General features: G+C 44.1%; 1 protein-coding gene across 3 annotated transcripts in view; it reads left to right on the forward strand.

Annotated features, from left to right (window-relative positions):
- LOC130406305 (cytoplasmic dynein 2 heavy chain 1) overlaps positions 1 to 17,482 on the forward strand; it is a 136,089-nt gene that overhangs the window by 95,345 nt on the left and 23,262 nt on the right. For all 3 annotated transcript variants that reach the window (XM_056611802.1, XM_056611801.1, XM_056611803.1), the window contains 8 exons: positions 74 to 234; positions 1,631 to 1,756; positions 5,896 to 6,006; positions 8,835 to 8,904; positions 9,533 to 9,618; positions 11,620 to 11,695; positions 12,002 to 12,225; positions 15,499 to 15,603. In XM_056611802.1, coding sequence (XP_056467777.1) covers positions 74 to 234; positions 1,631 to 1,756; positions 5,896 to 6,006; positions 8,835 to 8,904; positions 9,533 to 9,618; positions 11,620 to 11,695; positions 12,002 to 12,225; positions 15,499 to 15,603 — 959 coding nt within the window. The remainder of the gene's footprint in view (positions 1 to 73; positions 235 to 1,630; positions 1,757 to 5,895; positions 6,007 to 8,834; positions 8,905 to 9,532; positions 9,619 to 11,619; positions 11,696 to 12,001; positions 12,226 to 15,498; positions 15,604 to 17,482) is intronic.

A 17,482-nucleotide genomic window follows, 5' to 3' on the forward strand; every position in this document is an offset into this window, starting at 1 on the left:
GCTTCCTCCCGTCTCACCGTCTACCTGCTTGTCTCCCCTTCCTGTTCGTCCTCCTCCTCTTCCTCTTACACAGGGATGAAGGAGCTGTCGCCGCCGCCGCTGAACCTGAGGCGCCTGCACTGTGAGACGCTGGCGTGGGAGCCCGTGCTGATCATCATCTCCCCCGGCGCAGACCCCTCCCAGGAGCTCAGCGAGCTTGCAGCGGACTCTGTCGGGCGGGAGAACTTCCACGAGGTGTGGGGGGGGGGCCGGGCGCCATCCCTCGGTTGTTTTGAATGAATGAACAAAATAGATTTGTTAAGTTGATGGTGGCAAAAGGGAGAAACGCGAGGTCTTCATTTTGCGATCATCAGGAAACCTCGTGGAACACGGATCAACGCGTGTCGTGACGTTGTGAAGCTGATTTAACTAATACAAACATTTACTAGGTAATAGTTTGGCAGATTAATGTTTACCATCCACTGAGGGCAAGAGGACAAATTTGTTGTTCTCTTGCGGTGTACCAGCAGCATTTTATATATTTATATATGGCTGAATAATTAATATATATTAAGCTGTAGAATTACTGCAAGACAGTACAGTTGGGTAGCAAAGTTTAGCAGTCGTTAAGGTGGTCGATTCGCAGACGGAAACCAACCTTTGAGAGACCCTACCTGCTCCTTAACTATTGGTATCTGAATTATACGCATTGACTTTGTATAAAAACGTACTCACTTTATCCCCCGCTTTAGATACTTACGGGTTTGTTTAGAACTTTTACTTTGAAAAAAATCTGAATCAGCAGATGCCAGTCAGCCCCCCACAGGGTCATGACCCCATACTACTTAAGCAGAGCCAGCCGCTCCCCGCTCAGCGATGCATGCGGCTGTCGCCACCGTTTCGAGGGGGAGAGAATAAGAAAATGATTCCTCGCCTGAGCACAGCTCCGGGTGAAACGACAGGAATACAGCTCGTGCCGTTCGATGCTTCTTCAAATTAAAATATGGAGATGACCGCCCACGAGAAAGTGATGGAAAAAGTCAACCTGCTAGTAGGTGGGTTCAAGCTTGTTATGAGTCACGCTCAGTCGTGATGCTCAGCTGCTGGGATGAGAGGTGGGGACAGGCATGGCCCTGAGGTGCTACGCCCTCCCAGTGGAATAGACCTCAGTCATTCTGTGTCTAAATGATTACAGTCCAGTATGTTCAACTTCAGAACCATCATGGAGAAAGCGTTTCTAAGTCTATTCCATTTAATGGATGAGCGATGATCCTGCACCATTGTTCCTTTATTTTGGACTCAGAGGCTGCGTTTGTTACGAGTCATTCGCTTTCGATTTGCTCATCAATCCGCGGTTTTGCAAACCTCCGTTGATGGATTCCTTCATATATTATTGTGACTCTGAACTACAATAAAAATGCATCTTCCAACGTCTGCGATTTTGCAGACTATTGAAAACAATGTTGACGGCCACATCCTTACGCTCTGCCAATAATTGTCTCTTTCTATCTCTCTCTTTCTTGTTCTCTCTCTCTGTCTCGCTCTAACGCTCCTGATCTCTCCCTCCCTCTCTCTGTCTATTTATTGGTATGTCTACCTGTCTCTCTCCCTCTCACTCTATCGCTCTCTCTGTTTCTCCTTCTCTGTGCAGATTTCAATGGGCCAGGGCCAGGCGGATGTGGCGTTGGCTGCGCTCAGAGAGTCTTCTCGAAACGGAGACTGGCTTTGTCTTAAAAACCTTCACCTAGTCACCGCATGGCTACCACAGCTGGAGAAAGTAGGAAATGGCAACTAAATACTAAATCTTTCTCTCGTCTCTCTCTCGCCTCTCTCTTGTCCCTCTCTCTCTCTCTCTCTCTCTCTCCAATGCAAGAAAAACAATAATGACTTGATGAAAGCATTATGCAAGTTTAATACACACTCTGAATTTTTAACTTGCACTGCTTTTCGGCATAAAATGAATAATAAGTAATCCGTCCCCTCCCCATTAAGACTTTGTTGTTGTTTGCTGTGTTTTTTGCGACTTACCATTGCCCCAATCCTTGTTTTGATTTGATTCCATGTCATGTATTTTTCCTAATAACAATCGTATAAGTTATGTCCGACATACATACACTTACTCACAAGCGTAAACATGCTCAGACACAGAAACAAGAAAGGGTGCTGACCTGTTGGACATGCTGGCTTTACATGTTTTCATCTTAAAACGGCCTCATGGCCGCTCCTTCTTACACGTGTGTGTGTGTGTGTGTGTGTGTGTGTGTGTGTGTGTGTGTGTGTGTGTGTGTGTGTGTGTGTGTGTGTGTGTGTGTGTGTGTGTGTGTGTGTGTGTGTGTGTGTGTGTGTGTGCTGTATGTGCAAGCTTTTCCTTGGGCAGTGTTAAGTGCTGTGACACTGTAGCAGGCCATATCTCACTGGGAGGCACAGGTGTTGGCTGTGATTGGACTGTGTGTGTGTGTGTGTGTGTCCTAGTGTAAATTAAACCCCAACTGCACTCCTCTCCTCCCTTGGTTCCTCCCACTCCCCTTCTTTGACTTTCATTGATTGTGCCTCTCCTCAGTCCGTGTTTTAATTTATTTTCCACTGAATCTACATTTTCCCTCAATACCAATCCATTTATGTAGTTCATTTAATTTGCTTTAATCTTACTAAACTTACTGTTCCTTCAAACTATCTCTCTCTCTCTCTCTCTCTCTCTCTCTCTCTCTCTCTCTCTCTCTCTCTCCCCCCATGCACACACTGAGTGTCTCTCGGCCCAGCCTCTACCACTCCAGTGTACAGACGTTGGGGGACGTGATGAGGCTAGGGTCTCTGCAGCCAAGCTTGAAATGAGAAAGTGACGCAAGAAGTGGGGGGGGTAGAGGGTAGAGAATGGTGGAAATAAAGAAATAGAAGGAGAAAGAAGGGGGAGTGGTAGTGGGAGAGCGAGGGGTGAGGTGCATGCGGTGAGGCGTAGCGAACAGTTGAAGAGTCATCCAGGGATGAAGCTAGGGGACAAAGCTAGTCTTCCCTGCACTTGATTTAATCTGCTGCTGCTCCACCTCCCCGTCCCGCCTCATCTCTCCTCCACCTCCTCTTCTGTGTCTCTGCTCCCCGCCTCCTCTCCACCACCTCCTCGGTGCCTCCTCCTTTTTACACCTCCTCTCCTCCCCTCCTCTGTTCTCTGCCTCCTCCCCTCTACCTCCTCGGTGCCACCTCCTCTTTACACCTCCTCGCCTCCTGTTTCTCTGGCCCTCTGTTGTAAGGATGCCTGTGCTGGTCCGCTGACAGGTCTCCTCCCGGTAGACAGCCCGGCCAGGAGCAGATGATGATAGAGTTGCACCAGCGCCGCACCCAAGGAAGCCTCACGGTCCTTCTACATGTTTTGTTGCAATTTCTTCCCATGTTTAGTAGATTATTACAAATCATCAAGCAAAATTAGACTTTACACATAAGATGCCATTGCCTTTTTGCGAAGGGCAACATTAATTGAATTTGCCATTAAGTGGCTTTATGTTTCTCAAGGCACAGTCCACTCATTGCATCCAGATACAGTGTTAGAGTCTCATCGGCACAAGGGCAGCACGTCATTCTCCTTATCTGAAGGTTGTGAGTTCAAGCCTCACAATCGGGACGTGTTTTTAAACGGTTCATGCCCATTCAAACAACAGATGAGTGTGTTTAGATGCGTTCCTTCGTGTCTGCTAATACATTGCAATTAGTGTCTGCAATTTATTTGAGGTACTTCTTTTATCTCGTCTTCACATCCCGACAGCAATCAATTAATCAAATGCTCAGACAAAACAAAGAAGGCCTGTAATTATCCAATCCAATCATTGCATTCAGACTGAATGCAACAATTGGATGGCCTACCTGCCTGCTGTTGTTCACTCTGCCCGCAGACTCTGTCGGTGCTCTCATTGTGCATGACTGGAGTCTTTATAAGGCCAGGCAGACCTGTAGCTAAAGCCAGCTAGCTATTCATGTGTTGTGGCCGTGCCTTGGGAGGGCGGCCGCGGCCATAAGGCCGGAGCGGCACTTTTTCAGTTGGATGCTTCCAAAATCAGGCTTTCTCTGGCTGGGCAATCTAAATTGCCTATCCTAGCTTTCAGCTTGAAGAAGATTCACATTATATAAGATATAATCCCGAGTGGTTTATCATGCATCCATGGCCAATTGGGAAACCCTTAATATAAGGGGGTTAATTAAAATGTATGGATGTTCTCAAATACAGTTGTGCATTCTTCTTCAATAACAGCACACCTCTGCGGTGTGTAGAGGTCACTCTGCACCACATCACTGTGCTACTAGTCCAACCGTAACAGCGATTGTCAAATACAACTTCCGACCAGATGTTTCCATGACAACGTAGAAACGATCTGCGCCATGGAAGCGCCATGGAAGGTTTATTTGATTTTGCGGATAAATTTGATAAAAAAAACAATAACACCATAGAAGAACGTAACATTTCTAGTCATTGTTTGTGACTGTTACCTGAGCAGAGTGAAGGACCCCAGGCTCAAAGTCCTGTCGGAAAATACAATGTTGAATGTGACATTATTTCTAACAGCCTTTCGTGGTTTATTCCTTGCATAGCTGGCATATATATATGAATAATATGTGCTGCTTCTTTAGCTCACATCAAGTACACCATATACAACGAAATGCAGTAAGGATAAGTTGATGACGCTCCACAGTTCCCAGGGGTGTGATTGTTTTGTAGACCTCTGTAACCCTATATATAACCAACCTGCATTGGGCCGCTGACCCTGCCAGGGTCAGTCTGTCTCCATGGGAGATACACATGTTTGTGTTGTTGGGGGTGCAGGATACGTTCCCCCACACACACCACTGCACTGTAAGGCAGCAGGAACCGGCTCTAATGTCTGTGTTATGGACGGGCAAGTTGTGCTTAGGTGCATGATGCGACACACGGGCCTCGGAAAGATAACACGATTGGGGGATAGGGAGACATGGATAAAACCACTCGGTTTTCAAGGTGGTCGACAGAAATCGGCAGTGGAACGGAGAGCTCTTTCTCTGTTTACTCTTGCACTCGCTATCACTCTTTCTCTTGCTCCATCGCCCTATTTTGCACTTAATACATCTCTTTCTCTCTCTCGGTGTACCCTCTCTATATCTCTCCATCTCTCTCTGTTGCACTCTTGCTCTTGTTCTCTCGTTCTCTTGCTCTCTCTATCTCTGTGCTGTCTCTTATCGCTCTTTCTCTCTCCCGCTCACTTTTTCCCCCATCTTTCTTTCTGTGTCGCCCCCTCCCTCCCTCCCTCCCTCCCTCCCTCCCTCCCGCTGTGCGGTTGGAGGGGGAGGTGATCAGGCCTGACGTCTGCTGTGCTCGTGTACACGGAGGGGCCTGTGTGCGCCTGACAGACGCGTCCACACACACACACGCACACCGCACCATTACATTAGCACTCTGTCCATTCCTGTCTCCTCACATTCCCTCTGATCCGGTGCTCCTCCACGAGGCCGCGTTAGGCTCCAACTGATGCAGAAACACATTGATCATGCCGCTTTTCTTCCACCCTCTCTGTGTGTGTGTGTGTGTGTGTGTGTGCACGTGTACGTGCATGTGCAGGGGTGTGTATGTCTGTGTGTGTGTGCATATGTTTGTGTCAGTGTCTTATTTGTCCGCGAGCCGTGAGTCGACGTAGGTTGATTTGCGTAGCAGCGTTTCAATGAGCAGCCAATCAGACGGCACAAAGGCCTGGAGCGCTGGCATGTTATTTTTAACCCTGACACTTGGAGTTCACGTTCCCTGCTTTTACAAAGTGAGAGTAAAAGAGGGAGAGAGATTATGTTATCTTAAGTACCTGGTCCCTCTGTAATTGAACACACGTTACACTGTTAAAATAAAGTGTTTGTGTGTTTTTCTTGACTCATCCCCATGCAAATGCTCACCCTCTACTCTCTCCTAAGGAGCTGAACGCACTGCAACCCAAAGAAAGCTTCCGTCTGTGGCTGACCTCCGAGGTGCACCCCAGATTCCCCCTCATACTCCTGCAGTCCAGCCTGAAAATCACATACGAGGTACGCACTCACAGCCACGACACACTGATGTGACACACGCACGTTATTATACACATCTCAACAAATGCAATGGCAGCGCTGTTTTAAAGCGTATGCCTGCATCTGCTCCAGATTCTATTATTCATCAACTCATGGGACCTGTGCGTGTGTGCATCCTCACATTAAAACACATACAGTTCCATGTGTTTTTATCATGCATCTTCTTGTGTCTACTGTGTGATTCAGTAGTTATTTCTGGGCCTGACAGACATGCTAAAGCATGTAGCCTCTAGCGTGTTATTGAAGTGTGCTATGTCTGTGTTTCCTAAGGGAGTTGTGCTCTGGGGTTAGCTGCTTCACTAGCCAAGCATGCTGCAAGCTAAGCCTAACCCTCTCAAGCGCACACACACACACAAACACACACGAACACACACGAACACACACGAACACACACACACAAGCGAACACACACGAACACACACAAACACACACGAACACACACACACACTCATCATTCTTTTCATGCACACAAGAGCATCCATCAGTATAGTGCAGGCCTACATAAACATTCAAAATCATATAAATGGTGACCCTAATACAAACACCCATGGCCACACACACACACACACACACACACACACACACACACACACACACACACACACACACACACACACACACACACACACACACACACACACACACACACACACACACACAGATAGACACAGATAGACAAAAACCCACATTCATATAACAATAGATGTATTGATGATCATTGAATCAGGGTCATTTTTAATGAGTGTTGTATCTGCTTTGACACCTAATTATAATTTGTGCAAATACATGCGAACCCAAGGATGCAAATAATATGAATAATGTTCAGCAATGAATCAACCTAATATGTATGTATGAAAAAACATTATTATTTGAGCACTTTAAAATAAGGAATCACTTAATCATGCTCGCACGCACGCGCACGCGCACACACACACACAAACACACACACACTCAAACAAGCGTACACGCACACAATCACTATCGGCAAACCTAGTCCTGTTCTTTCTGTCCTTGAGGCTACAGTGGTGGGTCCTTGTGAGATGCAATGGTATAATAGTTACAAACCAGTGTCTCTCTCTCTCTCTCCACATATCCAACCCACATTGAATGTAGTCCAAGCCAAATCGAGACCATCATGTGTTCACACCATCACCTAAAGCGTCTTTAGGTTCTTAGAATGCAGATCCCATCATCCTTGTGATGTGGTTCTGACTTTCTAAAGCTATGCACAATGCACATTTATTCATGTTTAAACATCAGATCAAATTCAATTACCTTGACCATTCGCCTGTAAACAACAACCTGTCCACATGGGAGATGCAAACGGTTACCTTCGCCGGAGCGCTGTCGGCGCAGTAGACAGCCCGTCAATCTCCTCATCTGAAGGTTGCGAGCTTGAGGCTCACACAGGGCACGACTTTTAAGTGGTTTCCCTTCGTTTAAACAACAGTGTGTGTTTAGGATGTCCGTGCTCAGATGGGTTCCAGCCGCTCATCAAGTGGAGTGAAGCTTGTTTTTCCAGTGCCCGTCTGAACAACAGGCAGTCAGATATAAACTTCTCTTTTATATAGGGGCCTGTGTACCTGAAACAGCCCATCCCTGCCTGACGTGACACCATTGAGTATGCATAGCAATGTGCATCATTCGATTTAGGAAGAAGGATGGTGGGAAAGCCTGTATCAAGGCCTCGGATAGGCAAAGAGGGAAGGGGCTTGAAAGATGTCCGTTTGCTGAATGCAAATAGAGAGGATGTTTGCAGCCACACAGTTCATCAAAGAAACAACATTCAACCAAATGTTATCAAAAAGAAAATATATCTAGAGTATATATAAAAATATGAATATGAAGAACTTTGTTTATATTTTTCCGTAAGGCAATTCTCTGCTTGCCACTTAATTTCTATGCTTAGAAGCTAGGGCAAATAGTTTAGACTTGTTTTCAAGCATTTGATAAATGCCAGCATTTGGAGTGCAGGAAGCGAGAATAAAGAATGATGTTCCGAGTTCATCTTCAAGATGACAGTATACATTAGCCTTTAGGCCTTGACGTTATTTTCACTTAACTAATTTCCTACTTGAGACACAGCAGCTTTTTTGCATACCCTTGCATTTGTACTGTCCTCTTCTGTACGTGTGATGCCGTGGAAGTGTCAATATGTCGGGACTGAGAGACACGATCTTCGCTGAACCTAGTTTACTAACAAAGCATGCTCTTTTAATTGACTGTAAAAGTGGACTGTCTACCAATTTAAATAACCACCAATCTTTTTTCATATTCAGTAGGTAACTAATTAACTAAAACATGAATGTGCTAGACTATTTCAGTTACAATTGATAGTACAGCATCATTTAAAAATAGAAAATTTTAAAAAACACAAAAATATGCTAACTAAAATTTGCACTTGAACTAAATATGTATCAATAAAAAAAAAAGTGCATTTACAATAACAATTAAATATATATGTATAGAGTGGCCGAAGAAATCACAGAGCCACCACAGTTAAAGTTCATCCTTTTTTCTGTCTGTGTTATGTTTATTAGTGTATCCTATTGTTCATATTATATCTTTGTGCCTTTCTTCATCTTTCCAATGAACAACAACTCTCTCCATCTGTTTCCTTTGGCCTGTCAATTTTGTTGTCAAGTCACTTATCAATCCTTATTGTGTGTGTGTGTGTGTGTGTGTGTGTGTGTGTGTGTGTGTGTGTGTGTGTGTGTGTGTGTGTGTGTGTGTGTGTGTGTGTGTGTGTGTGTGTGTGTGTGTGTGTGTGTGTGTGTGTGTGTGTGCAGTCCCCACCCGGGCTGAAGAAGAACCTGACCAGGACCTACGAGTCCTGGAGTCCGGAGCAGATCAGTAAAGGTCATCCGCTCCTCTCTCCTATAAAAGTCTCTTCTTTGCTATTATCTTGCTTCTCTATTTCATTACCTTCTCTTAACCACGCTCACGGTTCACACCTCTTCTGTTGTATTCATCCTTATTGCGTTCACTTCTACACTTCTTGCACCTTCCTCTCTTCTACAGTTTATCACCTCTCCCCTTCTCCCTCCTCTTCTCTCCTGCTCTCTGCCCTGCTGTCTTCACTATTCGTCTTCCCTTTCTTACTCTCGCCTGACTCCCATCATCTCGTTTCAATCTCTTTGTTTGTAATGAATGTTTCAGTTGAAATCGGATTTATCCGTGAAAAATAATCTGCTTTGATTGCTTTGAAAAAATAATTGAAACGGTTATTATTCCAACTTGATATCTTTGTCGTAGCTCCAATTTTTAATTGTATGTTTTGATTGTTCTCATCCTCACTTGTAAGACGCTTTTGGCAAAATTGTCTCCTGTGACAAAATTACTAAACGTTGTGTTGATAATGATGGGGAATAAGGATAGCTTTGGTGATGTTTGAAGAAAACTGTTTTGATAATGATGATGGCAAGTCTCGTTTGTCTGCCTCGGCTGAGACTAATGATGTGAATGGGGCTGAACTTGCATATTAAAGGTGGCGTCCTGTCGCGGGCCCAGTCTCTCTTCTGCTTGGCGTGGTTCCACGCTGTCTGCCAGGAGCGAAGGAACTACATACCCCAGGTGCAGTACCACTCACACGCACACTCACTCACTCACTCACTCACTCACTCACTCACTCACTCACTCACTCACTCACTCACTCACTCACTCACTCACTCACTCACTCACTCACACATAAATTGACACACACACACACACACACACAGTGACACACACACACACACACACACACACACACACACACACACACACACACACACACACACACACACACACACACACACACACACACACACACACACACACCCAAAACACACACACCCAAAACACACACACCCAAACACACACACCCAAACACACACACACCCAAACACACACATACGGAGAAACAAACACACAAGCGTGGTGTGCTTATATTAACTGTTCACATTGATCATCATCCAGGACCATTACAGAATATTCATAAATCCATCACATCCCTGCTCTTGAACGGGTTCATCTCCGGCTAATACAGATTTATTCCAAGTCGAGCAGTAGGTGTTTTATTTCATTGTGTGCATACTGGCCGGGCTGGACAACACCCGAGTCAGTTGCTTGAATCTTGCTTCTGTCAATCATGTGCCCCCCTGAATGGTGGTTAATCATGCTGCTCTCACTTCTTATCCAATATCAAAGTGGGGGAACCTCATAGGGGCCCATTAGGGCAGAAGCCTGCCGTTCGGAGCCGATAGGCATAGGCATGTGCCTTGGCGAGTCTGGGCTGATATTTGATACCATCTGTACCGAAATGGACCCCCTGCAAAGGGTGCCTTTAATTACAGCACCAAAGTATTGCCTCACCCCCGGCCAGCCGGCATACAAATAGCACGTTCTCCGTTAAAGACGGACACCATGTAGACCTCACATAGGCCATTAAGAAGACCTACAAGGTAGGTCTTCTTAATGGCCTATTACGTTTTTCAACATACAGTTCTCTTTTTGCATCCGAAACAATAAACGGCATTCAAGGCAAGGCAACTTTATTTATATAGCGCTTTTCAAACACTAGGCAGACTCCTAGACCTATATCATCACTATCTGTTATATGTATTGATCATTCATCTATTTAGCCGGCATTGCTACGAGCCAATTTGTACTTGTACTGCGGCCTCCCAAGAGCCACTTGTAGTTTCTCGGCTACTGTAAGGACATTGCCCTCCCTCCCTATGTACATATGAAGGGCTCTTTCTAAGGTAACGAAAACCCAGCAATTGATATTCATTGGATTATACACTAATTAAAAAAACAATTAAAAATGTAATAAAAAAAATGAATATTATATTTAATCTCTGCCAAGTCCATGTAGAGTAAATATTAAAGTTGTAGTTTACACACCACACCTATAATGATCACACAACATCAACCTGTATTCCCCGATTCATTAGATCAGGTAGCATGTATAAATATCGCTATTAGGCACAACAAAGAGATTGTATGTTTTCTTTATGTTTAGTGTCTGTTTGATTAAAATGTCCAAAGGAACAAATACCAATTCCCTCTTGTGCGAGGCACAAACACACAAGAAAACACACAAAGACAAATCTGCAAGCACCAGTCTAACGACCGCATTATTAAAATTGTACATCAAGAAATGCTTCTTATATCCAGTCCAATTAGGCCTTGAGACCATTCATTGACATGGATAAGTCTCAGTAGATTAGCATGTTAAATGAAAGGCAGAGTTTAAGGTATTACACACGCACACACACAAACACACAAGGGCCGAGTTCATTGCACTGATCGGTTCCATCTGTTCTCTGTCAGGTTGGTAAATTGCATCTCTTAAGAAATACGGGCAGAGTATCCTTGCAATTACTATTTCATCAAGCTTATATTGGGACAAAACATGGCACTCTATGTGCATGTTTGAGGATTGATTATGTTTTATAGTACAAATCCATTTTTATTTGGGTTGTTTTTTTTAATAATGATTTCATTTGTAGTTGACAAGGGATTGTGGCATGTTGTTTGATTGTTTCATACTACGTGCACTGACTCCCTCCCTGCTCCTCCTCCTTCCAGGGCTGGACCAAATTCTACGAGTTCTCCCTGTCGGACCTGCGGGCTGCTTATGAGATCATCGACAGGCTCTTTGACGGTATGGAGACAGTGGGGTGGCCCCTATGGAGCGCTCTGCTCAGCCATCCTTAAACACGCCCTGGGCTTTGATCAGCTATTGCTTTCTAATCTCCCTGTCCGTGATCACACGTGGGCCTTGATCTGGCCTTCGCCATGTGTACCACTGACGGAGTTATAGATTAGTTCTTACATGCTTGTGTGTGTGTGTGTGTGTGTGTGTGTGTGTGTGTGTGTGTGTGTGTGTGTGTGTGTGTGTGTGTGTGTGTGTGTGTGTGTGTGTGTGTGTGTGTGTGTGTGTGTGTGTGTGTGTGTGTGTGTGCGCTAGGCGGTAAGACCTTCCAGTGGGAGTTTGTCCACGGTCTTCTGGAGAGCGCCATCTACGGGGGACGGATCGATAATCCCTCAGACCTCCGCATCCTGCGCTCCTACCTGGAGCAGTTCTTCTCGGCGCGCCTCCTTTCCTCCTCCTCCTCCTCAGCAGGAACGAGGAGGGGAGGGGAAAAAGTCTTCCCGGCTCAGATCAGCCTGCCAACCTCCTGCTCCATCCTGGTAGGTGTAATACATGATTACTGCCTGTAGGTGGCATGATGTTCTGACCACCTGCTTATTGCAGTGCCAGAGTTGAATGTGTAGGTCACTTTAAAAAATGTTACGTATATAATGACGAGTAATGTTTAAACTCTTGGGAAAAATTTGCAATCAACACGAAAAAGTACAATGTGTATGTGGTACACAGAATATAGCCTGGTAACAAGAAGTATCTCGCAAGCTCGTGTTTCATTTGATCTGCAAATAAATCTGGCCCCCCTCCCTACAAAATGTTTTGTGCCCGGTACGAGCTAGACTGACCAATCACAGCCGTTTATCTAATATATGAGGCGGATTAAATACGATAACAGTACAGAGCAGTGCTGTAGAGGCGTTTTCAACAACGACAAAAATAGTTGCCGCGGATGTAGGACAATCTGTTGACGGTATCGAGACTGTATTAAATAAACTGGACGGTATATTTTCACTAAAAGAAGACCAAACGACTGCACGTTAAGCTTTGGTTTTAGAAGAAAGATGTTTTTCATCGCTCAATGGTGCGTCACACGTTTCTTTGCTATGATTGGTTGTAGGCTTATCCAATTGCATCCAGTTAGTTAGTGCGAAACGGAAAAAAAATAACTACTTCTTCTGCGTCTGTACTTTATTTCCCATTATCTCAATTGGCCTATTAGCCAATGACCTTTTGAGAGGCCTGTGAGAAGCAGCCCTAGCAGATGTGAGAGGCTGTTAAATTGATTATTACGAGCAAGCACCTCAAATGATCACCTCTTGTTAAATAGTTAGCAATGAAACCCCAACGAGATTGGGCATAGTCATTAAAATTAGGCATCTGGCACCTTGAAATTAGCATTATAACGCTGCAATTCTATCAGCTGGGTGAGTCGCTCAGGTATCACAAGAGACTCTATTCTTGTCGTGCTAATGCACAAAGGTACACAGGGGGTAAGCTTGACTCCATTTGCATTCAGACCATGGGCGAGGGAGGCAATATCCCCACGTCAAGTATCATTCACTCAGGAAGTGTCCTGAATGATATATGAACACATGCTAAAATACATGATAAAATCACAAAAAGGGACAGCATGCCATTCATCAAATCAGCATTGGCACACACATATACTGCTGATGTGCACTTTCTAACGATGTTTTGAGGACTGTGCACATCGCCCAATCTGACTTACCTTCAGGGCCCCATTCTGCAGTGCTCTGAAGTACATTTGCAGAAGCCTGCTTCCGCCATTAGTAGGTCCCCAATACATTAAAGAGCCAGTGATCCCATACCAGTTTTGTTAATGGTTTGGTAATTTGTCTTGTATAATTGTCAAAATAGTAATGCTATTTTATCACTGTTGCTGAAATAAACAACCGATAAATAACGTTGCTAAAAATTAAATTTTTTGGCGTTCTCCCAGAAACACTGTGTTCCACGCGTTCCACTCTGCTGCAAACAAAGGTGCAGTTCTGTTCGTGGCGTCTGAGGGCCTTTTCCGAGGCACTCGGATGTCAAGACCAAGGGGCACCGGTGGTGGTTGCGGTTTGTGTGGAGCTCTGTCTGGGGAGTGGTTGACCGCAGCGTCCAAAAGAGGCTGGAGCTTCTGGACATGCAGGGATGTATCCAATGTCTGGGCACGAGGGTTAGGCTTCCTTGACACATATACACAGTATAACACTACAGTGTTCAAATTCAAGCTGAAACAGTGGGTTCACTGGCTCATTAATAACAGAGATAAGATGATAACTTTATTTCATCCCATACATGAGAAATTCACTTGTTACAGCAGCCTCTGGAATATAAAAAGATGCAATAATAAAATAAAGGTAGTTATAGTATGTCCAGCAGATATACATCCACACAAAAATGACACTGATTTGAATGCTATGCCATAGGGGCGTAGATGTACATGCCTAACTGTACGTTCACACCAAAAGCTGTAAACGATGCAAAATCGCTGAATAGCTCAAAACGCAACGCTGTCAAAAATATTTACAGCTCATATCGCTCTTGCGATTTTGCTTTTCCATTTAAAGGAGCCGCGCTTTTTGCCTGCACGCTCGTAGTTGAGGCAAGTGCTGCTGCTGATGCCGAGCCACAAAAACACCAGATGGTCATAAGTTTGGTCAATAGAAAAATAATAATAAGCATAAATACATGAAACACTGAATAACTAATTAATGGAGCGATTGCTTATATGCTAGATTATAGCTTAGTTCATCGCTATCGTGTGTGTGTGTGTGTTATTGTTTATTATGGAAAAGGTCCGCTCAACGGGAGCATTTGTGCCAGGCAGACACACGGCAATTTAGTAATCGATTTTTGTGCGGTATCTTCCAGCTTCTGAAATGCGCGCACATCTCCACCCAACGCTTGTCCGCTGGTTTCCATCAGTATTCCACTGTGCGAACATCCCTGTTGCGTAATGCGGATTGCATAAGCCCTCATACATTGTTGAAATCATATGCTGGATGCTTTATTCTTTCGATGTGTTTTTTAGTTAAAGATCGGGTTATAATAAGACCACGTTGGCTATGCAATCGCGAACAGATACGATGCCCTTCAATAGCCGCAATTATTCTCTTACGCACCATGATCAAGGAACAAATGTGTGGTAGGAACTAGGAACTAAAGTTCTCGCGTATGTTTACTGGGACCCACGCCGGCGAGAGACATCTACATTCCGATTGGCCAGTGGTCATTTACAGACGAAACGCTACTAGCTCATTTGCATAGAGTTGAACTGTTTTCAACTCTCATTTACAGCTTTACAGCTTTAAAGCTATCGCTCAAGCGTTTTATCGCTCCTATCGCTTTATCGCTCATGTCTAATAGAAAGTGAATGGGCGTTTATCGCTCAAAACGCTTTACAGCTTTTGGTGTGAACGCACAGTAAGGGTAACAGAAGAGCCTGTCCGACTTGACAGAGAGTTTTGAATGAGGACTGGGTTATTGCTGACGTGTATATCTATCTGAGAACTCTGTAGCATCTCTTTACAGTCGACAGAAACCGACCATCTGTTGGTGTTCTATTTACCTACTCTCTTTACTTCCTCCATGCGTTTTTACATGCTGTGTGCTTGTTGTACTGGCTCAGTGATTCAAGTGTTATTTTTCCACCCGGGGTGAATAAGAGGCAATAAGAGAGAACATAATCTAATATCCACACAAAACTGTACACATTCACGCAAAAAAAAATATTTGTGTCTTGGCGGTAAGATGTCTACATCATTCCACTGTGTGTGTGTGTGTGTATGTATGTGTGTGTGTTCTCCTAGGATTACCGCAGCGTTATAGAGAATCTGCCAGAGGACGACCGGCCAGCTTTCTTCGGCCTGCCAGCCAACATCGAGAGATCATCCCAGAGAATAACCAGCTCTCAGGTTAACTCCTGCACACACACGCACACACGCACACGCACACATATGTGCTCACATATAGCTGCAAACAATGCTTTTACATGGACAACCTCAAACCTCTATCTTTAAACCCTTTTAACTGTTTGAATATGCATATGTCTGTGTTTTTGCTATGTTACAGTATGCTATGTTACGATAACAACAAGATAATGCAATTTAGCTTGCGCTAAATTGCATTATCTTGTTGTTTCCTAGCATCACGCACATGCCCATTATCTATGAACCTTGCACATTGCATGTCTCGTTGCAAGTTTCCCCAGCTACATGACATTATTATTGCTATGTATCACCAATACATTACACCATCTTGTTGCTATGGAACATTTTTGTGCATGACATCTTCTTGCCATGTAACCCCAGCTACATTACTTCATCTTGTTTCTATGTACCACCAGCTACATAAGCTCATTTTCTTGCTACGTAACAGCAGGGATGACAACAGGTTGTTCGCTATGGTCCTTGCGTGACCAATTGTGAGTTAATTATGCGGCAGGATGAGGTTTCTGACCTCAACTCCTCAACAAAGTCAATTACAACCATGAAAAGTTTCTTGAACTGTCCAAATTACCTCCATAATTGATGTAGCCCTGAGCACACAGTTGTAATATCCCAGTAATTTGTCTGCTGGAATGAAATTGAGACGTGTCCATCAGTATCAGTGGTCAAAACATAGGACACATAATGGGACAAATGATGATACAAGTTGTGTAAGCTACGGTAATAGTAAATCAACCTGTTTTGTTTTCAATGGTTTGGCTTAACCTCCATACCACTAATCATTGATCCCGTTTTTCTGAAACTCTTTGAACATTCTCTGTTCAACCAGGGTCGAAGGTGTTGTTTGACAACTTGCTGATGTTAGGACATTCTTCACAACCGAGAGCCCCCCATTAAGACCAGCCGACCACAAAGTGACACTGGGACACATACACACAGTAGCCATGCTCCTACCACACACACAAACCAGGGATTATCCCAGCTGAGAACGGGCCTTTGGGGGGTGACTACACACAATAGTAGGCATGATCACATGCAGTAAAGGCAATGGTCCTGTGTTGCCTTGTTTGACAGAATTCTAGCATTTTTCTGTTATAATAACCATTAGATTAAGAAAAGTACATAATGTGCTTGAGTAAATAAAACCCAATTAACAAAGCTGGTAAAAAAAAAGAATATATCTATATATATTTCTCAAAAGAAGAAGCAAAATCATCAACTTTTCCTTTAGACTTTTCGTTGAATTGTAATTGTAAGGCTAGAAATGTCTTTGAGAAGAGGCAAGCTGAGATCGGCAGAATCTTCGTCCATTCTTTTTGTTTTTGAATAATCCATAATGTTTCTGAACGGCCGGTTCCAAATGCAAGCAATAGCCCAAGAGCTCTCCAGGCAAGACACTCCCAAGACAGGTTGGGCCTGATAGACGACTCTTTATATTAAAATTGTACTCTATGGAGCTGTGCTTGTAAGTAATACATTTTCCTTGAGGTGGACAGATGTGGAAGTTTGGCTGACACTAAACTATATAAAAACTGTATGCATAATGGGCCTTTGAATTTGCACTTCCACATTGCACTATAATTAGTTCTTACATTTTCTTTGCCCACAACAACCCTATACATCCATATGTATGGTGAAGCTCAGTCTGAGCAGCGATGTATTTAATGTCCTCGGCCGAGAGAGGGTTAGGATTCTCAGACACCACTATAGTAAATCACTAGGGTGTGTGGCCCATTTCATTTACAACATCGCTCATTATAATGCTCATACACAACAACGGTACTAAAATAGTTTAACAAAATTGGCGTGGGTCGTAAGTAAACATGGTGATAACAAGCCCAACCCC

The sequence above is a fragment of the Gadus chalcogrammus genome, chromosome 16 (assembly GCF_026213295.1).
Source record: "Gadus chalcogrammus isolate NIFS_2021 chromosome 16, NIFS_Gcha_1.0, whole genome shotgun sequence".
Lineage (NCBI taxonomy): Eukaryota > Metazoa > Chordata > Actinopteri > Gadiformes > Gadidae > Gadus > Gadus chalcogrammus.